This window comes from Ranitomeya imitator, chromosome 2, assembly GCF_032444005.1.
Source record: "Ranitomeya imitator isolate aRanImi1 chromosome 2, aRanImi1.pri, whole genome shotgun sequence".
NCBI classification, from domain to species: domain Eukaryota; kingdom Metazoa; phylum Chordata; class Amphibia; order Anura; family Dendrobatidae; genus Ranitomeya; species Ranitomeya imitator.
In genome coordinates, this window is record NC_091283.1 from 249,105,098 (window position 1) to 249,131,330 (window position 26,233).

The window sequence follows — 26,233 nt, forward strand, 5'->3', positions numbered from 1 at the left end:
GGTAAATTACCACAAATCTACCCACCAGTGAGAAAAAATAAAATTAGTGACATTTTCAAAGATTGCCGAAGCATTGGTTAACCGGAATGGCAGCATTAAATGTTCAATCTGCCCCTCAGGTGTATTGTGTGCGGTCTTCCATCCGTCACCATGGCGATACGTATAAGGTTATATGCCCCTCTCACGGTAAGTCTGTAAAACCATTTATCTCCAGGTAATTGGCTAAACAGGTCAGGTGTAAGGGGTAAAGGATCGGGAAGGTGAGCTGTGATTTTATTACTCTCTCTGAAGTCCAAGCATGGACGCCGCCCTCCATCCTATTAACAAAAAAACCCACAGTGACTGGAGAGGTGCATGGCCGTATATGACCCTTAAGGCCCCTTCACATTAAGCGACGCTGCAGCGATACCGACAACAATCCGGATCGCTGCAGCGTCGCTGTTTGGTCGCTGGAGAGCTGTCACACAGACCGCTCTCCAGCGACCAATGATGCCGGTAACCAGGGTAAACATCGGGTTACTAAGCGCAGGGCCGCGCTTAGTAACCCGATGTTTACCGTGGTTACCAGCGTAAAAGTAAAAAAAAACAAACACTACATACTTAACTACCGCTGTCTGTCCCCGGCGCTCAGCTTCTCTGCACTCCTGCTGTACTGGACTGGCTGTGAGCACAGCGGCCGGAAAGCAGAGCGGTTCTGCTTTCCGGCTGACCGACGCTCACAGCCAGTACAGGAGGAGTGCAGAGCACAGCGCCGGGGACAGACAGCGGTAGGTAAGTATGTAGTGTTTGTTTTTTTTTACTTTTACGCTGTTAACCAGGGTAAACATCGGGTTACTAAGCGCGGCCCTGCGCTTAGTTACCCGATGTTTACCCTGGTTACCAGTGAAGACATCGCTGGATCGGTGTCACACACGCCGATCCAGCGATGTCCACGGGAGATCCAGCGACGAAATAAAGTTCTGGACTTTGTTCAGCGACCAACGATCTCCCAGCAGGGGCCTGATCGTTGGTCGCTATCACACATAACGATGTCCTTAACGATATCGTTGCTACGTCACAAAAAGCAACGATATCGTTAACGATATCGTTATGTGTGAAGGTACCTTTAGCCGGACACCGGAAGGGGTAAATAAGCGAGATTTCGGCATTTTAGCTCCTGGTGTGGAGGCGATAGCACAATCATATGCCGCCATATACTACGGTAACCGGTAATAATTCCCTCATGTGTGGGGTCTATTTGTCTCCAGAGAAATCACACGTTACATTCCACACATAACATTGTGTAGAAAAGGCGGCGCGAGGTAATTGTGCCAGTAGTGAGGGCGAATAATGGCGGAAATGTCACTGACTCAGGAGAAGTCTCCATGTAGCGTCTTCACTGCGGATCATGTGACCCCTGACTCCTCCCTCCTGTGACGTCATCACAGGTACTGTGCGCACAGAGCAGCCATATATGTGGAGTGCGACTCTGCAGGTGGAGATATGTGGAGATTCCCCATTACTGAGTGCGGGGACATTAACCCCTTCAGTACTGAGACTCTTTTGATGTTGTTGCCACTTTATAAGAATCATAATAATAATCTTTATTTATATGGTGCCAACATATTCCGCAGCGCTTTACAGTTTAAGGCTATGTTCACACTTTGCGGATTCCACTGCGGATTTTTCCGCAGCAGAATTCCAAAATCCGCAGTGAAAACCCGTCGCGGTTTTTACTGCGGATTTACCGCGGTTTTTACTGCGGTTTCTTCTGCGGATTTTCATCTGCAGTTTCCTATTGGAGCAGGTGAAAATCCGCAGAAAAAAAGGGACATGTGCACAGCGTTTTTTGTTTCCCATAGGTTTACATTGTACTGTAAATTTATGGGAAACTGCTGCAGATCCGCAGCGGTCAAATCCGCTGCGGATCCGCAGCAAAATCCGCAAAGTGTGAACATAGCCTAACAGTGTCAAACACAACAGTTATAAGTAACAACGTTAACAATACAATTGTTCTGTCTTCATACACGTTGATACGGTGTGTGAACCAACATACAGCATAAACCACTTCTGTCTTCCAAATAAGCAGACTGTTATTATTATTATTATTTATTGTTATAGCGCCATTTATTCCATGGCGCTTTACATGTGACGAAGGGTATACATAATAAAAACAAGTACAATAATCTTAAACAATACAAGTCATAACTGGTACAGGAGGAATGAGGACCCTGCCCGCGAAGGGCTCACAATCTATAAGTTCTCTGTAGTCTAACTTGTTTATTGGTAAACAGGTATTGCAAATGAATGCGGTAAAACTATAAGAATACAAATGACACAAATAAGTATTGGGCCAAATAATAGCACAGTTGACACTTTACAACTAACAAAGAAAGTATACAGTATGATGCAACTTGTGTATATTACTACATACAGTAAGTCTCTGATAATACATTTCCTATGTACTGGCTGCTAGGCTTGAGCGAAACGGATCGGACAAATTCAAAAGTCGCCGACTTTCGGCAAAGTCAGGTTTCATGAAACCCGACCCGATCCTAGTGTGGGATCGGCCATGCGATCGGTGATCTTCACGCCAAAGTCGCTTTTCGTGCCATTTTTCAGCCAATGAAGGAGCATGTTAGGTGTCGAGTTCCCACTTCTGCACAAGGCGAATCTCGAGCCATCTCCGCTGCGGTTTCCCAATTTTCTCCAGCCACAGTGGAGTCTGCTCAGCGGAGACGTCGGTCCCAGCGTCTTGCTCAGTCTCACTCTGTACAAAGAGTTACTGCTGCTTTTCCTGCTTCTGCCATTGAAGTCAGTGTTGGACAGCAGCGAGCAGATGCTTTTGGGACTAAGTCCTGCTTTTCTCTTTCTGAGCATGCCCAGAGCAAGATCTCCCGTTGGAGATCGAGGGTCACATGCTCAGGTACTGCAGCACATCCCATTGGTCCTCCAGGAAGGTCCTGAAAGGGCAAAACTTCGGTAGCAGCTTCCCATTGGTCCTTTATTGGAAGGTCCTGAACATGCTGCAACTATATATGCTGCGCATGACCGCACGGCCATGCGCTAGTATAGACTTGATAATCATGTGTGTGTTGTGAGTGAAAGTCGTTCATTAAAATCCCCTCCCGATTGGATGTCTGTTCGCGAAAGGTGGGTGATTGCTATCTAGCGCCCGACTCCGCTACCAGCACGTTACACACTATTCAGCGTCTATTGCTGTGACCGCCAGTGCGGTGCCGTGCGCTTTCACAGCGCTTTCCTGACCCAAGCCTGGGTGGTTAGTGGCGTCCGCCAGTGCGGCACCGCATGCACTCTCGTGCATATTTTATTATTACTTTGGTTACGCTGACACCCCATTAGCAGTGTCGAGCGCAAGTAGTCTAGTCGGACTCGTATCCCAAGTCTTGGGTCTGAGTTTGGTGACTCCTTGCTTGCGCTCTTGTGTGCGGTACCGTGGCCCTGTGACGTAACACGGTTCGCTTCCTTCACACAGGGTGAAGTTAACCCATGTGTGTATTCACATTGTACCGCCATATAGTCCATCATTACTTGGCAGCAGGTTCCATCTCTGCACGGTGGACCCCGGGCTGCGAACGCACCTTAATCTATCTTATTATTTGGTGCGTTCCGCTAGCCCTAACAGAGCGTGGGCAGCGTGATGACATAGGTCTTAGGGGCGTGCACGCCTATCGCCATCTTCTGACTTACGCGCTGTAGCGATTTGCAATGTGTAACACCAGCATTTCTGTGTGAGAGAGAGAGAGATATTTCCCATTGACTTTGCATTGGGTTTTGTGTTTCGGTCGATCCCCGACTTTTCGTGGTAATTGGCCGATTTCACCCGACCCGACTTTTGAGAAAGTCGGGTTTCGCGAAACCCGACTCGACCCTAAAAAAGTTAAAGTCGCTCAACCCTACTGGCTGCTATACAGTAAATCACATTCTGTACAACACTATATTACAAGAACAGAGGTAGGAATCTTACCGGATAAACTTAACCAGGATGGCAAGTAAGTAGATGGTTCCAGCACAGCACATGAACACGTGTGTCCTGGGAAGTACACAGAAAATAATAGAGTTTTCCTCTCCCAGCATACCTTGGTACAATCCCACAATGCAACACTCTAATTATTACTAAGACACAGATTATAAATTTAACCACCGCTAGATGGTGCTATAACACAGCAGACCAAACACTATAGTACTATACTTAATGCACAATACGAGTCACACTGTCCTTCCTAAAATGGACAGAACAACAATAACTAAAGCACAATAAGACGACCCTGCTCGTTAGAGCTTACAATCTGCAATGAGGTGGGGGACATACAAAGTACAGGTGTGTACATCTTCAGGGGTTGGGGGATAGATGGAAGTAGTGAAAGGGCTATACACACACACAAACATAAAATGACTTTGATTAGGGAATGTGATAGGCCGCCCTGAACAAATGTGTTTTGAGGGAGTGCCTAAAACTATGCAAATTGTGGATGGTCATAATTTCTTGGGGTACAGCATTCCAGAGGATTGGCGCAGCGCGGGAGAAGTCTTGGAGTCGGGAGTGAGAGGTACGGATTAGTGCAGAGGTTAGTTGAAAGTCGTTTGCAGATCGCAGTGGTCGATAGACAGAAATGAGGGAGGAGATATAAGGGGGTGCCGCACTGTGTAGAGCTTTGTGGGTGAGAACAAGTATTTTGAATTAAATAATGTAATGAATGGGCAGCGAGTTTTATGACTGGCGAAGAGCGGACACGTCTCAATACCGATTAGCTAGATGGAGGACCCTGGCTGCTGCATTAAGGATAGACTAGAGAGGGGAAAGTTGAGTGAGGGGGAGGCCAATTAATATAGTGTTACAGTCATCCAGGCGGGAGTGGATCAGGGCAACAGTGAAGGTTTTTGCTGTTTCCATGGTGAGAAAAGGATGGATTCTAGAGATGTTCTTTATGTGTAAGGGGCAAGAGGTTCTTAACATAAATTTGAAGTGTATGAAGTCTTCTGGTGTGCGAGTTTTCCTCTATAACCGTTCAGCACTCCTAGAGTATCGCTGGAGAAATCGAGTTTGCGATGTGAGCCAGGGCTGTTTTACTTTGTGTTTGGAGGTTCTGAGGGTGAGGGGCGCTACTTGGTCAAGGGTGCTTGTGAGAGTGTCATTGTAGTGGTGTACAGTCAGATCAGGACAGGAAAAAGAGGAGATTGGAGACAGTGAAAGTGTATGAGGTTTAATGGCGTGTAGATTTCTGACTGAATGGTAGGTAGGAGTATGCTGGGTCGGCGAGGATTTGTGAGCGTGAAGGAGAGAATGTTGTGGTCAGAGAGGGGAAGCGGTGAGTTATTTAGGTAGGAGATTGAACAGAGCCGGATAAAGACCAGTTCAAGGGTGTTACCGTCCTTGTGTATCTCATAGGTAGAGAGCTGTGAGAGGCCAAGCGAAGTGGTTAGTGATAGAAGCTGGGATGCAGATGTGGAAGTGGGGCTGTTGATGGGGATGTTGAAGTCTCCCGGGATAAGGGTTGGGAGTTGTGAGGACATAAAGTGCGGCAACCAGGCTGAGAAATGGTTGAGGAAATAAGTGGGTGAGCCTGGGGGACGGCATATGACCGCTACTCTGAGGGAGAGGGGACGAAAGAGCCTGATAGTCCAGTGCCCATCTACCCAACACACATCCTCCTTCCCATAGTCCAGTGCCCATATATCCATCATACATATCCTCCATCGCATAGTCCAGTACCCATATACCCATCACACATCCTCCATCCCATAGTCCAGTGCCCATATACCCATCATACTCCTCCTCCATTCCATAGTCCCAAGTCCATATACCCATCATACATATCCTCCATCCCATAGTCCCATGCCCATATACCCATCATACACATCCTCCATCCCATAGTCGAGTGCCCATATACCCATCATCTATATCCTCCAACCCATAGTCCAGTTCCCATATACCCATCATACATATCCACCATGCCATAATCCAGTGCCCATATACCCATAGTGTTGAGCGATACCTTCCGATATTTGAAAGTATCGGTATCGGATTGTATCGGCCGAAATCCGAAAAATATCGGATACCGATATCCGATACCAATACAAGTCAATGGGACACAAATATCAGAATGTATCCTGTAATGGTTCCCAGGGTCTGAAGGAGAGGAAACTCTCCTTCAGGCCCTGGGATCCATATTCATGTGTAAAATAAAGAATAAAAATAAAAAATATTGATATACTCACCCTCGGACGCGCCCTGGTTGTAACCGCTGCAACCGCCATGCTTCCCTTCCTAAGAATGAGCGCGTGAAGGACCTTCAATGACGTCACGGCTTGTGATTGGTCATGTGACCACTCATGTGACCGCTCACGCGACCAATCACAAGCCGCGACGTCATCGCAGGTCCTTCACGCGCTCATTCTTAGGAAGGGAAGCATGGCGGTTGCAGCGGTTACAACCAGGGCGCGTCCGAGGGTGAGTATATCAATATTTTTATTTTTATTCTTTATTTTAAACATGAATCTTCATCCCGATACCGATTCCCGATATCGCAAAAATATCGGAACTCGGTATCGGAATTCCGATACCGCAAATATCGGCCGATACCCGATACTTGCGGTATCGGAATGCTCAACACTGTATGGGCCATCATACATCCTCCATCCCATAATCCCTAGCCCATATACCCATCATACATATCCTCCATCCCATAGTCCCATGCACATATACCCATCACACATCCTCCATCCCATAGCCCAGTGCCCATATACCCATCACACATCCTCCTTCCCATAGTCCTGTGTCCATATACCCATCATACATATCCTCCATCCCATAGTCCAGTACACATATACACATCACACATCCTCCATCCCATAGTCCCGTGCCCATATACCCATCACACATCCTCCATCCCATAGTCCTGTGTCGATACACCCATCATACATATCATCCATCCCATAGTCCAGTACACATATACCCATCACACATCCTCCATCCCATAGTCCCGTGCCCATATATCCATCACACATCCTCCATCCCATAGTCCAGTGCCCATATACCCATCACACATCCTCTATCCCATAGTCCTGTGCCCGTAGACCCATCACACATCCTCCATCCCATAGCCCCGATCTGGGTGGCGCTGAGCAGGGAGTTCCTGGAGATGTGCTGTTATGTAACCTGGCAGTGCGGCTCTGTGTGCGGCCGCTGATGATGCGATTTTCTACGAGGGTAAGAACAGAGCACGGCAGTAATAGAGGAGGGGGGATTCATTTCTGTCATGTGCTCTCTGCTCCTTTCTGGGGGGCAGACAATGGCTGGAGCTTATGTTCCCAGGGATGCTAGATTTCTCCCACCCGGCCAGTGTCTGCTGAGGTGTTGTGGAGTGGGAAAACTGCTGCTCATAGCAACCAATCACAGCTCAGCTTCTTTTAAACAGCTCTGGTGAAAAGAAAGATGCTTAGTGATTGGTTGCTATGTGGAATTGGCGTGGCTTGACACACACAAACACACACACACACACACACATACATACATACATACATACATACATACAAACACTCAGCTTTATATATATAGATTTTTTTTCTTTATGTTGGAGGGCCCAATTCCAGCTGTTGCTGTCGGACCTGTTATTTCTATCTCCTCCACTGTGTACAGGATAATAGAGTATAATAAAGTAGTTATGGACGAGACTTATCTAACATTGTGCAGTGATTTTGCTTTCCATATAGTGATGGATATTTCTTCTTGTTGCTGAAACTATGATGTTTTTCACTTTAACCCTTTGTTAAACCCCTCTGATCAGTGCGGTCATCCAACATTCAAGCCTCTGATGGCTTCGGTGATGCCCTGTACTACTGTAGTGCCGTGTATCATCACTGCTGTCAGTGTAATACTAATGGCCCCATGCACATGAGATAAGAATTGGCTGAACGGTCATTTGGTACCATGTGCCCGCTGAACACAGGACCAAGCTGCCGGGGAGAACATCGGAGAAGCAGGGGCGTGCAGATTACGCCAGGAGGGGGTGAGTATGACGGGGGAGGGTGAGCCATGCGATATTCACCTGTGCCCGCGCTTTGTCTTCCACATCCTCTGGCTGTGACATTCAGGTCAGAGAGCGCGATGACATGTCTAGTGCGCAATGACATGTTTAGTGAGCGCCCTCTGAATGAACAGTCACTGCATGCAGACAGCCGGAAGACACAGCGGTGCGTGCTGGTGGAACGGGGACAGGTGAATATCGTAAGTGCCAGGGGCCTGAGCCAGCAGCGACTCGGGCACCTGGCCCCCATAGCGTGCCGGTGGCCCCGCCTGCTCAGGACACCGGCACTCGGTGCCCAGTGATGAGAGGTGAGTACGTCATTTTTTGTTTCTTTTTTTTAATCGCAGCAGCAGCAGCACCATATGGGGCATATTATGCTATGGAGCATCTTATGGGGCCATCAACCTTTATGTAGCAGCATACGGGGCATATTATGCTATGGAGCAGCTTATGGGGGTCATCAACCTTTATGGAGCAGCATATGGGGCATATTATGCTATGGAGCATCTTATGGGGCCATCAACTTTTCTGGAGCATTAAATGGGGCATATTATTCTATGGAGCATTTTATGGGGCCATCATTAACTTTTGTGCAGCATTATATTGGGCATATTTTAATATGGAGCATCTTATGGGGCCATTATTAACCTTTGTGAAGCATTATATGGGGTGTATTTTTGTATGGAGCATCTTATGGGGCCCATTATGAACTTTATGGAGCAATATATGGGGCTCCTGATTCAATATGGATATTCAAAAACACTTAGCCTACTGATGTCTCAATTAATTTTACTTTTATTGGTATCTATTTTTATTTTTGACATTTACCGGTAGCTGCTGTATTTCCCACCCTAGGCTTATACTCGAGTCATTAAGTTTTCCCAGTTTTTTGTGGCAAAATTAGGGGGGGTCGGCTTATACTTGGGTTGGCTTATACTCGAGTATATACTATATTTCTCATGTCGCGTGTAATGAATATCTCCTGCAGTATTGCTAATACCAATTCCAGGGTCGGTAAATGAGACAAGAATTAGCGTTATAGAAGATGAGTAGTGATGAGCGAGTATACTCGTTGCTTGGGTTTTCCCTAGCACGCTCGGGTGCTATCCGAGTATTTGTGATGGCTCGGAGATTAATTTTTTGTTGACACAGCTGCATAATTTACAGCTGCTACCCAGCCTGAGTACATGTGGGGGTTGCCTGGTTGCTAGGGAATCCCCACATGTAATCAAGCTGTCTAGTAGCCGCAAATCACCCAGCTGTGGCAAGGAAAACTAAATCTTCGAGCTGTCAAAAATACTCGGAGACCACCCGAGCGTGCAAGGGAAAACCCAAGCAACGAGTATGCTCTCTCATTATTAAAGATGAGTCTATGAGAAACGTATTCAGCTGCCGACTCTGAGGAGGAAACTGCTTGTTGTCTGTGGCCTAAATATATAGGATTTATTAGTAGATGTAAAGAAGGAAACTAAATACTGTAAAATAATAAATCTCCTCATATGTTTCCCTTATTATCTCCAGTAATTGTATTATTACACAGGATTCTTATGATGTTACATCGGCTCATCTTTTGATTCAGGTCTCTACAATATCGGATCCTCTCAGTGAAGATCTTCTACAAAAGAAAATTTTTCTGATTTACCCATCAAAGATGGATATGGACAGAGACAAGATGGCGGAGAGGATATTACACCTCACCCTAGAGATCCTCTTTCGGCTTACTGGAGAGGTGAGAGATTCTGATGACGTCACATTACATCATTCTTATCTATGGGAATAACAGATGGACAGATCTGGAGAGGTGAGGACTCTGGAAATGTCTGTAGTGAGATTTATTAATGTGTCTCTCCATTACCAGGATTACACAGTGGTGAAGAAGACCTCTAGTGATCGCTGTCAGGACCCTGTGTCTGAGGGATGGGGAAGACCCCTGAGCCCAATCACGGGGCCTCCACCTCACCCCCTGATCCATGAGGACATCAATGACCAGAAGATCCTAGAACTCATCTACAAGATGATTGAGCTGCTGACTGGAGAGGTGACACTGCTGGGAATGCTGGGACATTATACAGTAACACTATGAAGGGATCGGGGGATGACGGTATCATTGTATGTGTCAGGTTCCTATAAGGTGTCAGGATGTCGCTGTCTATTTCTCCATGGAGGAGTGGGAGTATTTAGAAGGACACAGAGATCTGTACAAGAACGTCATAATGGAGGTTCCCCAGCCCCTCACATCTCCAGGTAATAGACAGGACTAAATACACACGGCCTATAATTATCTGTATGTAAAGAATGAATTCACTCCCTGTATGTGTTTCCTCCAGATCTATCCAGTAAGAGGACAACACCAGAGAGATGTCCCCGTCCTCTTCTTCCACAGGACTGTAACCAAGAAGATCCCAATGCTCGTCAGGATCATCAGGTAGATGGAGAGAAGGTGTCAGGAGATCTCCCCTATGATGTGTAGACGCCGGTGAAGGTCTTGTGCTCAGTCTTGTTTTATCCACCAGTATTATATGTTTTATACTTGTGTAATGAGAGCGGTGGAGATGTCAGGATTAGAGCTGATCATAGATGTGACTTCTCCATCTGTCGGTGACTTTTACAATATTTGTTTCAGGGTGAAGATCTGACCCATATTAATACTACAGAGACATATGTGAGAGGGGGATGAGTGGTGTAAAGAGGAGATTCCCACATATGACTACCCAGGTGAGTAGTAACCACTAAATGCAGAGAAGTCACAGATTCTTCTCATCACCGACTGTGGCTGCTTCATCGGTGGTGATGTCCGGCCGTATTACCATGATCACTATTTTACCTCTAGACCACAACATTCTCCTCAACCCAAAACTGTTCTAATGACTTTGGGCAATGAAAGCCCTTTTCTATAGAACTTACAACCTGGTAGATCCACCTACCCCCTGGGTTTAGGAGACGCTGTTACCTGCCCAGATCTGTGAACTACAGTCATGGCCAAAAGTATTCACACCCCTGCAATTCTGTCAGATAATGCTCATTTTCTTCCTAAAAATGATTGCAAACACAAATTATTTGGTATTATTATCTTCATTTAATTTGTCTTAAATGAAAAAACACAAAAGAGAATGAAGCAAAAAGCAAAACATTGATCATTTCACACAAAACTCCAAAAATGGGCCAGACAAAAGTATTAGCACCCTCAGCCTAATACTTGGTTGCACAACCTTTAGCCAAAATAACTGCGACCAACCGCTTCCGGTAACCATCAATGAGTTTCTTACAATGCTCTGCTGGAATTTTACACCATTCTTCTTTGGCAAACTGCTCCAGGTCCCTGATATTTGAAGGGTGCCTTCTCCAAACTGCCATTTTTAGATCTCTCCACAGGTGTTCTATGGGATTCCGGTCTGGACTCATTTCTGGCCACCTTAGAAGTCTCCAGTGCTTTCTCTCAAACCATTTTCTAGTGCTTTTTGAAGTGTATTTTTGGTCATTGTCCTGCTGGAAGACACATGACCTCTGAGGGAGACCCAGCTTTCTCACACTGGGCCCTACATTATGCTGCAAAATTTGTTGGTAGTCTTCAGACTTCATAATGCCATGCACACGGTCAAGCAGTCCAGTGCCAGAGGCAGCAAAGCAACCCCAAAACATCAGGGAACCTCCGCCATGTTTGACTGTAGGGACCGTGTTCTTTTCTTTGAATGCCTCTTTTTTTCTCCTGTAAACTCTGTGTTGATGCCTTTGCCCAAAAAGCTCTACTTTTGTCTCATCTGACCAGAGAACATTCTTCCAAAATGTTTTAGGCTTTTTCAGGTAAGTTTTGGCAAACTCCATCCTGGCTTTTTTATGTCTCGGGGTAAGAAGTGGGGTCTTCCTGGGTCTCCTACCATACAGTCCCTTTTCATTCAGATGCCGACGGATAGTACGGGTTGACACTGTTGTACCCTCGGACTGCAGGGCAGCTTGAACTTGTTTAGATGTTAGTCGAGGTTCTTTATCCAACATCCGCACAATCTTGCGCTGAAATCTCTTGTCAATTTTTCTTTTCCGTCCACATCTAGGGAGGTTAGACACAGTGCCATGGGCTTTAAACTTCTTGATGACACTGCGCACGGTAGACACAGGAACATTCAGGTCTTTGGAGATGGACTTGTAGCCTTGAGATTGCTCATGCTTCCTCACAATTTGATTTCTCAAGTCCTCAGACAGTTCTTTGGTCTTCTTTCTTTTCTCCATGCTCAGTGTGGTACACACAAGGACACAGGACAGAGGTTGAGTCAACATTAATCCATGTCAACTGCCGGCAAGTGTGATTTAGTTATTGCCAACACCTGTTAGGTGCCACAGGTAAGTTACAGGTGCTGTTAATTACACACATTAGGGAAGCATCACATGATTTTTCGAACAGTGCCAATACTTTTGTCTACCCCCTTTTTTATGTTTGGTGTGGAATAATATCCAATTTGGCTTTAGGGCAATTATTTTTGTGTTTTTTCATTTAAGACAAATTAAATGAAGATAATAATACCAAATAATTTGTGTTTGCAATCATTTTCAGGAAGAAAATGAGTATTATCTGACAGAATTGCAGGGGTGTTAATACCTTTGGCCATGACTGTATAAAGCCAAATGACAGCGTACGTAGAATGTGCTGACAAGATAGAAAATCACTTGAAGAAAACTATTATGATGGGTCTGTAAGAGAAAGCGAAGGGTGATGATGCTGTTGGCTTCCTAGAACCCTGAGATCTTATCGGAGGAATCTCCCTTCTCTCCCTTCTGTGCTGCTGAATGTGATCACATGGTCCCTACAAGACCAGGTCCAGTCTTTCTGGCCAAACTTCACTTTTATGATCGACAACATTAAATGTACAGTGAGGCCAAGTGTGAATTTCTGGACAATAACAGAGTTTCCCTTTATCCTGACTTTTCAATTTGTATTAAAACCGACTAACTTCCAGGAGGATTGTGATAATCTACATAAACCCATCACACCGGTGCCATGATATATCTCTGAGCTGTGCGTGGCTGATGGCTGTAATATACATTTATTCCCGCCTGCAGGAGATGTGTTGGCTCCAGCCCTGGTTTCATGGATTCACTCCACCTCATAAGTTACATTGTTTCTGATCCTAAGAAATTCAGATTACTGCACAATCTCTCCTGAAATGGGGAGCAATATTATTTCCTCTAATCTTCTGGTCAGGATTCATAGTAGCTCCAATGGTCCACCATAAATGAATGCAACTCTGGTTTACTGTTGTGTAATCTGGATTTGTAGTGTTAAGTTAATGAGATTCTCGTGCTCTGTGGGCGGGGCTGTGGGCGGGGCTTTATGTGGTGCTCTGGGGAGGGGCTGTGGGCGGGGCTTTGTGCTGCTCTGATTACATATTCATCTGTATCGGCTTATGACAGGTTGCTGATCCCTCACTGACCTGCCCCCATTTTTACATAATGCATATAATAGTGTTGATATTATTGTTGATAATGCCTAGAATATTGTGGCTATTGGGAGGCTTAGAAAAACATTACATCCGGCAAAATGACACCAGTGACGCCTGTCCAGTAGGATCTATCTCTTACTTATAGATGCTACTATGCAAGCGCCGCCATTACTGGTGACATTTTGCTGCATGTATTTTTTTTCTAAATCGGCCTACTTCACATTTTATCTTGGGCCCCAACTCTGGTTATAGAGTCCTCGTGTTTTTGGACCCAGATCAAACTTCTGTTGCTTCATTCTTTACAACAGGGCTTAGACAAACAAACAGCTGTGCTTGAATTGTCTTAGTAAATTAGCATTTCTTCTCTTTGGAACAGATCTCTCAAGTGAGCTACTACCTTGAGTGCTAAAGGCAGGTCTCCTTCATTGTTAGCTTTAAAAGGTGACATACGTCTTTTTTTGGGTTGATCCTATAAAAGCACATACTACTGTCCTGGGAGCAGAAAATCCCAGGAGGTGGAAGGAAAGAATCCTTTCTGACTCCACATATGGCAATCAGACTAGTTTCCTTGATCAACATCCAGTAGACAGATTCTTGTCCCATAAGTCCTTTGTATTATGTTACCAGGGACGGCATCTCTGCCTTTGGTACCTTGGGACGAGTCAGCAGCACTGTCAGGTGGCAGAGGATCCCATACTCAATGCTCTTAGGGCTCCTAAGATAAAGAATCTGTATCCAGGACTCTTAGAGTTGAGGACCCATAGTTCCACTGCCTCACAGTAGATAATCTCCCTCTGTGATGGGAAGAAACCTACATTTCTCTAGCCATAGAGTATGGTTACTCCCTCCATGGCTGTCTGGGTGTATAAATATCACTGAGAAGATTTTAGGATATGTACGGGTGTAATATCAGTAAAACAGGAGTGATGATCCACGTTTCCCTTTCAGCGCTTCTATTGAGAAACCCGACGGTGGTAATGGCAGGAGATGTTACCTGCCAGGGGGCATATTCCATAGTTTCTATAATATCCAACCCTTACTTGGGGTTTAGACATCTAAGGATTCGGAATAGACGTGATCTCCTGGATGAGTAATGTACGTACATCCCAATGCTCTGCCATTATCCATGTACTGTTATTGGTTTGATCTTCCATCAGTCCAGGGTCTCTGTCCTGCAGGTTCCTGCTGATCTCTAACCAAGGTTTAATCTGAGCCCAGGAGGACCAATGAAGGAACAGTCCTGTATTATAAGCATTCAGCTAATTATTGGTCGGTACAGTCCTCATTGTGTGGTGGTTGTACCTATCATTATACTTTTGCTGGGCAATAAGGTTTTTTATAAACCTATTCTGGGGCTGTGGTGTTTATAAGTATCTATCACAATAACTGGAATTCACTGAGGTTCACTATTGGTATTGGGGCTCAGCGTGTGTTTCACTCTGTTTCTGCTCCATACCTTGTTTACCACATTCATACAGAAATTGGCCATTATAGACATACTAGCTATTGAACCCGTTCTACGCCCGGGTGGCGAGCATTTATATTGGTATATGGTCTCCATCCTGGTATGTACTGCTCCATCCTGCGTCCCCATCCTGTCATGTGCTGCTCCATCCTGCGTCCCCATCCTCTCATGTGCTGCTCCCATCCTGCGTCCCCATCCTGTCATGTGCTGCTCCATCCTGCGTCCCCATCCTGTCATGTGCTGCACCCATCCTGTGTCCCCATCCTGTCATGTGCTGCACCCATCCTGCGACCCCATCCTGTCATGTGCTGCACCCATCCTGCGTCCCCATCCTGTCATGTGCTGCATCCATCCTGCGTCCCCATCCTGTCATGTGCTGCACCCATCCTGCGTCCCCTGTTATGACCTGGTGGTTAAGAGGCCACACTGATATGACCTGGTGGCTAAAACGCAACATGGAGCGAGCTCTGAGAAGGTGGTATCTCTACTGACCGCAGTCCCTAATCCTAACAACAACACTAGAAATAGCCGTGGGATGTTCCTGACTCTCCCTAGACACCTCTTCACAGCCTAAGAAATAACTACCCCTAAAGAAGGAAATAGAAAGCTATCTTGCCTCAGAGAAAACCCCCAAAAGGAAAGATAGCCCCCCACAAATATTGACTGTGAATGGAGAGGGAAATGACGTACACAGAAATGAAATCAGAATTCAGCAAAGGAGGCTGATAGGGAAATCAGGGACCACCTTAATGTATTCTCATAATTCATACATATGTCCAGGCAGGCCTGACTTTGCTAAGTCATGTTGTTGACTATTAGGAACTGCTGAGATAGGTAACACCTAACCTAGAAAGGAGACTTAGGACATTAGCCCCTACGTGTCTCAACTCAAGTCACCTTTTGGTATCAATCACCTGATTGATTAAGAATGATCTCATATGTAATAAACAGTTGATTTGCGCACGAACATGATGTATATGCCTACTCTAAAAGTGTATATAACTGAAGGTCCGTTCCTGTAATAAAACGCAGCTGATACAGATACCACATCTGATCTCTGTCTGTCATTTCTCTGGAGAAACTCACACATTTGGCAGCCATCCAATATCCCTGAAGGTCTGACTTGCAGACCACCCCAACATTTTGGCGTCCCTAAGGGTGGGCGGCCACAACAGCAGATCACCAATATCTGATGCCCGGCACATCGCAGACCTGAGACCAAGGACACACAGACAATCCGCGGAAAAAGGTAAGAACCATTAGATTCTTACAAAATCTCTCTGTGTCTCCCTTTCTCTCATAATCTGCAGCCGAGCATGACAGGTATGTTCTAGTCAGATCTGTTTACAAGGCCGTCCATATTGTTTGGCAAAGAACCGTAGAATATCCATGTGATACTTTAAAGGCATATTGGATTGGTTAATTTTATGTGCTGCTATCTCTGTTAAATGTCTTGTTCTATGTCTAGCACATGACTGAAGAGTGAATGAGTGTGTGAATTCACCCATGAGGAGACGTCCTCTTGGGCGGGTGAAAGAGATACGGTCTAACACGCCGGTTGAATCGGGATAGGGCCTCTGCAGTTCCCTACGGCGACCCTTAAGGGGCACCCTGGGTCAGAGGTCAGTCAGTCCGTCTGTGTTTGTCCTGCCTTGTATGTACGCACAAGCTGCCCCTCTTTAGGAGGAGAACTCTGACCATATCAAATCTGCCTGCGCTAGTTAGTTCTGTTCTCTGGTTAGCATATAACATTTCTGTGTATGCCGCAGTTAGTCTGTGATAGGAGCCCTTTAGGAGGCCTCAGTGGGATTAGTGAGTGACGCTGCGGCGGTCACAAGGGCCAAATCACTAATCATTGTCCCCCGCACGCCTATTGGCTGAGTATTTAGCATAGGTACGGAGCAGCAGAGAGGAGAGGGGACTTAGAGGTTAGCACACCCCAGCACTGATACGTGAGTGCGGGGTTACTAAGTTGTTACGAGGAAGAGGCTGTGAGAAGTGGGCACAATAAGGGACTACACAGTGAAATATCAATCAGGAATAACCAGAGAACACAGGGACAGGAGTGGCAGATAACAGAGAAACAGTAGAAGACGCTGAGGTGATATCAGGCAGCAAAGAGAAGCAGGTCATAGTACACAGATATGGACAGGCAGTGAGAATCAGGTAGCTGCAGAAAGGAGATTACCGTCGTCCAAGTGGAATAACTGTGTGTAAAAGAGAGTGATTGATATATGAGATTCCCTGTTTGATTTCTGCAAGACGTGTGTATGAGAAATTAGGATTTAAGCATAAAAATCCTGCCTGCATAAGGGAATCCAATTAGGTATGGTCCTTGGCCGATTGGTGCCAGGACAAAAACTGAGGAACGCTAATAGTGAAACACATAGTCACATGTGTATGAGATAAGCTGAAACCAAATATTTGTTACCTGTCTAACTGATATTTGGGGAGGCTGCAAGTGAACAACTGTGCTGAATGGCTTGCAGATTGTTGTATGGGTTCTGCAGGTTTTAGGTAAAAGAACAGATAGGAATAGTGTGTTTTTGTTTTTAGGAAACAGAGAGTATTAGAATCCAGACAGCTAGGTTGTTCTTGTTCTTCTTTTTCACGTCAAGCGTATATATGTGTTGGAAACAGAGCTCCTTTCTAACACGCATACGTATATAGGTTCCGATGGTTCACCCATATGGAATATAGTGCCAAGTATTGTGAACAACCATTGAAGTACATTAATCTGTATTGTACTGAAGGATTTGCTTTTGTTTTTCTGGGACTTTTTGTATTTGCATGGTTGATAGGAATCAGGATTACTTGTAACATTGTAAAAGGCCGACCCCCAGCACAAATTTTGTAGATGTCATGCCCAGACTGCAGAGTTGGCTTGATGATGGCTATTTCACCGGAAGGATGGTGGATCGTAAAAACGGTACATCCTGGCTATAGCCAAGAGAATACTGGGTTTGGACCTCTGTCAGAAAGATTCCCTGAGTTGAAGTGTTTCCGACTTAACGTTCACGGGACCATTCTGTGGACCCCGGGAACCTTGTTGAGTCACATAGAGGACAATAACCTCTGGTATCCCAGTGACATACCATTCAGGTGCCCCCTGAACAGAGGGAGACCAGAAGATTACATCCAGATTGCAAAACACTTTGCTCTCCTCTGTGGATTTCAAATGTAGAACCTGTCACAGGCACAGATCGATAGAGGGCAATGTCATGTTTAATTAGAATGTATAAGCATGTTGATAAGAAGGAACTACTGCATATGTTGTAAAGAAATGTTCACTGTACACGGATAAGATAAATTGTAAAAGGGAAAGTTGTTTGAAAGAACTCGGAGAGCAATAAAAGGTGTCAGATAAGACAGCCCAGTAAATGTACGAAGAATTGGCACTCTGCCAACTGTCCAAAATTTGCACATAGGTTCTATGCCCCAAGCACGTGGTGCCCTATGAACAAAATTTTCTGTTTTTACTTAGTTGTTAAGTTGTAGAAGTTTCAAATTTTTGGCTCTGTGCCAGGAAAACTTTTTCTTCTCTTTCTTGGAAGTTTGAATCCAACTACTCTTCTGCACTAAGGTAGTGGATTCAAAAGGGGGGAGGAGTACTAGTAAATCACTGTGTTTTTGCTGTTTTGTATAGCCTTTATGGATCAAACCACTGCAGTTTTCTCTTATGTCTCTCGTGTACCTCTCATTAATCCAGATGTTGAGCTTTTTGTAGATGGTGGAAGAAGCATCGGAAAGGATGGACGGTTCTATGCTGGGTATACAGTGGTCACACAGCATGAGGTAATAGAAGCAGAACCACTCCCTTCTTACATGACCAAAAAAGAAGTGGAGTTGACGGCACTCATTGAGGCGCTTAGAGGGGCAAAAGGGAAGCGATGCAACATTAATGTGACATCTGAGTATCTTTTTGGAGTGACCCACAAGTTTGGCCCCATATGGCGGGCAAGAGGTTTTCTTACAGCAACAGGCATTCCTGTCAAACACTGGTACCTCATTAAGCAGGTGATGGACGCACTACTGCTCCCGAAAGAGGTTGCCATAGTTGAGGTAAGGTCACACAGGAAACTCCCTACCAACAAGGCACGAGGCACCAACAAGGAGGACCAAGTAGCCACAGGAGCTGCTGGAATATGGCGACACGAGACCCCTGAGGCACCTCTACGGACCATGGTAAGCACTGAGTATAACCAGTTGACCTTCAGTATCTTGCAGGCTCTGACTCGGGGATCCACCGGGAAGGGGGTCAAAGGTCTGGTCACAGAGTGGTACTTGGGACCATGCAGGTTTGTGGAAGGTGGGACAGCGGGCGTGTCTGCCAAGATCTGTGTACTCTGTGACGACCCAAGGGGCTCACAACCCGATACACTGGTCTAAGAACAGTTGTGCCACGAAAGAGAAAAGGGTCACTCACAATTTCATAATGCTCCCTTTTGGATTCTACTCAGGCATGTACCCCATTGCACAACACAGGTAGTATAGGCAATGCACCATAGACACATGCCCAAGCCTCTCTACCCATTTCAATGACTGTAGACTGCCATCATACAACTACCACCAGGTAGAAAGGTATGTGCTCGTGTGTGTTGATCTCTTCCCAGGATGACCAGAAGCCTTCCAGGTGCCAAGAAGCTACAACAACAGGGAGGTAATACGCAATGTTGTGTACCTAAGGTCACATAGGGAAAAATGTCCCCTTCCAGGCAACCATATAGCCGTGTCCAGTACCTCAGAGGGAGACTGTTGCTTATGCATGAATAAGTTTTTGATTCTGTTTTAGGAGGTTAAGTAGTAATCAAAAGACACACCAGGAGACCTCTGGAGCCAGAATCACACGGTCCTCTCGCTACAGCTACATCCGTACCGCTTGAGGGAGACCCTGCTTGGAAACATGCAAGCCAGTGTACTGTCGGGAAGTGGAACAATGATAATCTTGCTCCTGATGATGTTGACAGCCTCACAGCAAGAAGAAGAATGGACACCGACTATGCCTATGCTGACTAGGGATACCTCGGGGATGCCAACAATTTGGTTTGATACCTCTGAGAAAATGGCTACTTTTAGAATTGACTTTTGTGAAATAGTAAAATGTCAATGGAATCTTAAATTTGGGAAAAAGAGATGTAATCCCAGTTATAAGTTTATAACAGGGTTGAAGGGGCTGCGGTGTATATCTGTGTAACTAGACCAGGGAATGAGAACTGTGCTTCATGGTCTGATGCAGCTTGGAATACAGGAAATCCATGGGGATATAAGCCAGAGGAAGCTAAGACTCGCCTTAGTGCATCAGGGGAGCCTCTCCTTGACAGGCTGTATATTACACTATGGGGAGCCAGGTGGGATTGCAAGGAAGAGGACCCTCGCAACTTTCCATGTAACCCTCTTCTCATAACCATTAGGGAACCCTCTCGGGTGGACGAAGGTCTTTATGTACTGGGACTACATTCCCCGGGAAAAAGGGCTCAGTTAGGACAATTTTGGCTAAGGGCTATCCGTCAGCAGAATAAGACTGAAGGGAAGGAGCCTCAAGCAACAACAGTAGAAAGCCCAAAATTCAACATGTTTGGGGAAGTGAGCTACGAGGAGAAGGTGGCCATAGAAACAGGCTACACTGAAAGGAATGAATGGCTCATGTGGATGAGATTTACCGCAGGGCAGCATAATAAGTCTAACTGTATTGCATGTGCTACTGCCAGACCGCACTTGGGGACTATTCCTCTCACATCCTCAGAACCAGACCAAACTGACTTGCAGTGCATTTTAGCCTTATATGATGCCGCATATGACCCCTCTGACAATGCTTTGTGTTATGCTCTTTCAGCTTTGCATCCACATGTAAAGATGGATCAGATACCTCCTAGGGTGTTTGCATATCCGGGAAATTACACCTGTTTCCAGAGACAAGGGACGGGAACAGAGAAAACAATATTCGTAGGAAACCTAACGTCAAAATTCTGTAACACTGCCACTTCCATAGATCACGATACAGGGAGCTTCAAGGCTAAGTGGTTTAAGGGACAAACTGCAGCAAGGAGTGACATATGGTGGATATGTGGAGATATGCAACTTAGAGCCAGATTGCCACCAAATTGGGCTGGCACCTGTGCCCTAACACAGATCCTCATGCCATTTCAAATAATCTCATCAGAAGAAATACAAAAAGGTAAACTGAATGCTGACACTCTACGCAGAAATAAGAGATCAGCACCTGCTGGATCCTTTGACCCAAGGATCTACATAGATAACATAGGGGTTCCTCGAGGTGTGCCAGATGAATACAAAGCTAGGAACCAGATCGCAGCAGGGTTTGAGTCAGTTTTCTTCTGGTGGGTTACTGTTATGTTTGCTAATGACAGGTGTTATGAAGGCAATCCAGAAACACAGTGTGCTTAGCGATCAGAGCGCACACAGTGATCTGACAAATACCCAAAAATACAAGAACGAGCTCTGAGACGTGGAAACTCTGTAGACTGCACACCTGATCCTATCCTAAACACAACTAAAAGCGGCTGTGGATTGCGCCTAACAACTACCTAGGCAACTCGGCACAGCCTAAGAAACTAGCTAGCCTGAAGATAGAAAAATAGGCCTGACTTGCCCCAGAGAAATTCCCCAAAGGAAAAGGCAGCCCCCCACATATAATGACTGTGAGTAAGATGAAAAGACAAAACGTAGGGATGAAATAGATTCAGCAAAGTGGGGCCCGATATTCTAGGACAGAGCGAGGACAGTAAAGCGAACTTTGCAGTCTACAAAAAACCCTAAAGCAAAACCACGCAAAGGGGGCAAAAAAAACCCACCGTGCCGAACTAACGGCACGGCGGTACACCCTTTGCGTCTCAGAGCTTCCAGCAAAACAAAAGACAAGCTGGACAGAAAAAAAGCAACAAAAAAGCAAAAAGCACTTAGCTATACAGAGCAGCAGGTCACAGGAACAATCAGGAGAAGCTCAGATCCAACACTGAAACATTGACAAGGAGCAAGGATAGCAGCATCAGGCGGAGTTAAGTAATGAAGCAGTTAACGAGCTCACCAGAACACCTGAGGGAGGAAGCTCAGAAGCTGCAGTACCACTTGTGACCACAGGAGTGAATTCAGCCACAGAATTCACAACAGTACCCCCCCCTTGAGGAGGGGTCACCGAACCCTCACCAGAGCCCCCAGGCCGACCAGGATGAGCCGCATGAAAGGCACGAACAAGATCGGAAGCATGAACATCAGAGGCAAAAACCCAGGAATTATCTTCCTGAGCATAACCCTTCCATTTAACCAGATACTGGAGTTTCCGTCTAGAAACACGAGAATCCAAAATCTTCTCCACAATATACTCCAATTCCCCTTCCACCAAAACCGGGGCAGGAGGCTCAACAGATGGAACCATAGGTGCCACGTATCTCCGCAACAACGACCTATGGAATACATTATGTATGGAAAAGGAGTCTGGGAGGGTCAAACGAAAAGACACAGGATTGAGAACCTCAGAAATCCTATACGGACCAATAAAACGAGGTTTAAATTTAGGAGAGGAAACCTTCATAGGAATATGACGAGAAGATAACCAAACCAGATCCCCAACACGAAGTCGGGGACCCACACGGCGTCTGCGATTAGCGAAAAGTTGAGCTTTCTCCTGGGACAAGATCAAATTGTCCACTACCTGAGTCCAGATCTGCTGCAACCTATCCACCACAGAATCCACACCAGGACAGTCCGAAGACTCAACCTGTCCTGAAGAGAAACGAGGATGGAACCCAGAATTGCAAAAAAATGGAGAAACCAAGGTAGCCGAGCTGGCCCGATTATTAAGGGCGAACTCAGCCAACGGCAAAAAGGACACCCAATCATCCTGGTCTGCAGAAACAAAACATCTCAGATATGTTTCCAAGGTCTGATTGGTTCGTTCGGTCTGGCCATTAGTCTGAGGATGGAAAGCCGAGGAAAAGGATAGGTCAATGCCCATCCTACCACAAAAGGCTCGCCAAAACCTTGAAACAAACTGGGAACCTCTGTCAGAAACAATATTCTCAGGAATGCCATGCAACCGAACCACATGCTGAAAGAACAAAGGTACCAAATCAGAGGAGGAAGGCAATTTAGCCAAGGGCACCAGATGGACCATTTTAGAAAAGCGATCACAGACCACCCAAATGACTGACATCTTTTGAGAAACGGGAAGGTCAGAAATGAAATCCATCGAAATATGTGTCCAAGGCCTCTTTGGGACCGGCAAGGGCAAAAGCAACCCACTGGCACGAGAACAGCAGGGCTTAGCCCTAGCACAAATCCCACAGGACTGCACAAAAGTACGTACATCCCGTGACAGAGATGGCCACCAGAAGGATCTAGCCACTAACTCTCTGGTACCAAAGATTCCAGGATGACCAGCCAACACCGAACAATGAAGTTCAGAGATAAGTTTATTAGTCCACCTATCAGGGACGAACAGTTTCTCTGCTGGACAACGATCAGGTTTATTCGCCTGAAATTTTTGCAGCACCCGCCGCAAATCAGGGGAGATGGCAGACACAATGACTCCTTCCTTGAGGATACCCGCTGGCTCAGATAAACCCGGAGAGTCGGGCACAAAACTCCTAGACAGAGCATCCGCCTTCACATTTTTAGAGCCCGGAAGGTACGAAATCACAAAGTCGAAGCGGGCAAAAAATAACGACCAACGGGCCTGTCTAGGATTCAAGCGCTTGGCAGACTCGAGATAAGTCAAGTTCTTATGATCAGTCAATACCACCACGCGATGCTTAGCTCCTTCAAGCCAATGACGCCACTCCTCGAATGCCCACTTTATGGCCAGCAACTCTCGATTGCCCACATCATAATTACGCTCAGCGGGCGAAAACTTCCTGGAAAAGAAAGCACATGGTTTCATCACTGAGCAATCAGAACCTCTCTGTGACAAAACCGCCCCTGCTCCAATCTCAGAAGCATCAACCTCGACCTGGAACGGAAGAGAAACATCTGGCTGACACAACACAGGGGCAGAACAAAAACGACGCTTCAACTCCTGAAAAGCTTCCACAGCAGCAGAAGACCAATTAACCAAATCAGCACCCTTCTTGGTCAAATCGGTCAATGGTTTGGCAATGCTAGAAAAATTACAGATGAAGCGACGATAAAAATTAGCAAAGCCCAGGAACTTTTGCAGACTTTTCAGAGATGTCGGCTGAATCCAATCCTGGATGGCTTGGACCTTAACTGGATCCATCTCGATAGTAGAAGGGGTAAAGATGAACCCCAAAAATGAAACTTTCTGCACACCGAAGAGACACTTTGATCCCTTCACAAACAAAGAGTTAGCACGCAGGACCTGAAAAACCATTCTGACCTGCTTCACATGAGACTCCCAATCATCTGAGAAGATCAAAATGTCATCCAAGTAAACAATCAGGAATTTATCCAGATACTCACGGAAGATGTCATGCATAAAAGACTGAAACACAGATGGAGCATTGGCAAGTCCGAACGGCATCACTAGATACTCAAAATGACCCTCGGGCGTATTGAATGCAGTTTTCCATTCATCTCCTTGCCTGATTCTCACCAGATTATACGCACCACGAAGATCTATCTTAGTGAACCAACTAGCCCCCTTAATCCGAGCAAACAAGTCAGATAACAATGGCAAGGGATACTGAAATTTAACAGTGATCTTATTAAGAAGGCGGTAATCAATACACGGTCTCAGCGAACCATCCTTCTTGGCTACAAAGAAGAACCCTGCTCCCAGTGGTGATGACGATGGGCGAATATGTCCCTTCTCCAGGGATTCCTTCACATAACTGCGCATAGCGGCGTGTTCGGGTACGGATAAATTAAATAATCGACCTTTAGGGAATTTACTACCAGGAATCAAATTGATAGCACAATCACAATCCCTATGCGGAGGTAGAGCATCGGACTTGGGCTCTTCAAATACATCCTGATAATCAGACAAGAACTCTGGGACCTCAGAAGGGGTGGATGACGAAATCGACAAAAATGGAACATCACCATGTACCCCCTGACAACCCCAGCTGGATACCGACATGGAATTCCAATCCAATACTGGATTATGGGTTTGTAGCCATGGCAACCCCAACACGACCACATCATGCAGATTATGCAACACCAGAAAGCGAATAACTTCCTGATGTGCAGGAGCCATGCACATGGTCAGCTGGGCCCAGTATTGAGGTTTATTCTTGGCCAAAGGTGTAGCATCAATTCCTCTCAATGGAATAGGACACCGCAAAGGCTCCAAGAAAAACCCACAACGTTTAGCATAATCCAAATCCATCAGATTCAGGGCAGCGCCCGAATCCACAAACGCCATGACAGAAAACGACGACAAAGAGCATATCAAGGTAATGGACAGAAGGAATTTGGACTGTACAGTACCAATGACGGCAGACCTAGCGGACCGCTTAGTGCGCTTAGGACAATCAGAAATAGCATGAGTGGAATCACCACAGTAGAAACACAGACCATTCAGACGTCTGTATTCCTGCCGTTCAACTCTAGTCATAGTCCTATCGCACTGCATAGGCTCAGGTTTAACCCCAGGCAGTACCGCCAAATGGTGCACAGATTTACGCTCGCGCAAGCGTCGACCGATCTGAATGGCCAAAGACAAAGACTCATTCAAACCAGCAGGCATAGGAAATCCCACCATGACATCCTTAAGAGCCTCAGAGAGACCCTTTCTGAACAAAGCTGCCAGCGCAGATTCATTCCACTGAGTGAGTACTGACCATTTCCTAAATTTCTGACAATATACTTCTATATCATCCTGACCCTGGCACAAAGCCAGCAAATTTTTCTCAGCCTGATCCACTGAATTAGGCACATCGTACAGCAATCCGAGCGCCAGGAAAAACGCATCGACACTACTCAATGCAGGGTCTCCTGGCGCAAGAGAAAATGCCCAGTCTTGAGGGTCGCCGTGCAAAAAAGAAATAATAATCAAAACCTGTTGAATAGGATTACCAGAAGAATGAGGTTTCAAGGCCAGAAATAGCTTACAATTATTTTTGAAACTTAGAAACTTAGTTCTATCTCCAAAAAACAAATCAGGAATAGGAATTCTTGGTTCTAACATAGATTTCTGATCAATAGTATCTTGAATTTTTTGTACATTTATAACGAGATTATCCATTGAAGAGCACAGACCCTGAATATCCATGTCCACACCTGTGTCCAGAATCACCCAAATGTCTAGGGGAGAAAAAAAAAAGTGAACACAGAGCAGAAAAAAAAAAAAAAATGATGTCAGAACTTTTTCTTTCCCTCTATTGAGAATCATT

At 45.7% G+C, this 26,233-nt stretch overlaps 1 protein-coding gene across 1 annotated transcript in view; it reads left to right on the forward strand.

Moving 5' to 3' along the window:
- The window catches only part of LOC138666354 (oocyte zinc finger protein XlCOF8.4-like), a 137,088-nt gene that overhangs the window by 47,569 nt on the left and 63,286 nt on the right, over positions 1 to 26,233 (forward strand). The window contains exons 6-8 of the mRNA XM_069754582.1: positions 18,571 to 19,222; positions 19,717 to 19,796; positions 20,758 to 20,867. Coding sequence (XP_069610683.1) covers positions 18,571 to 19,222; positions 19,717 to 19,796; positions 20,758 to 20,867 — 842 coding nt within the window. The remainder of the gene's footprint in view (positions 1 to 18,570; positions 19,223 to 19,716; positions 19,797 to 20,757; positions 20,868 to 26,233) is intronic.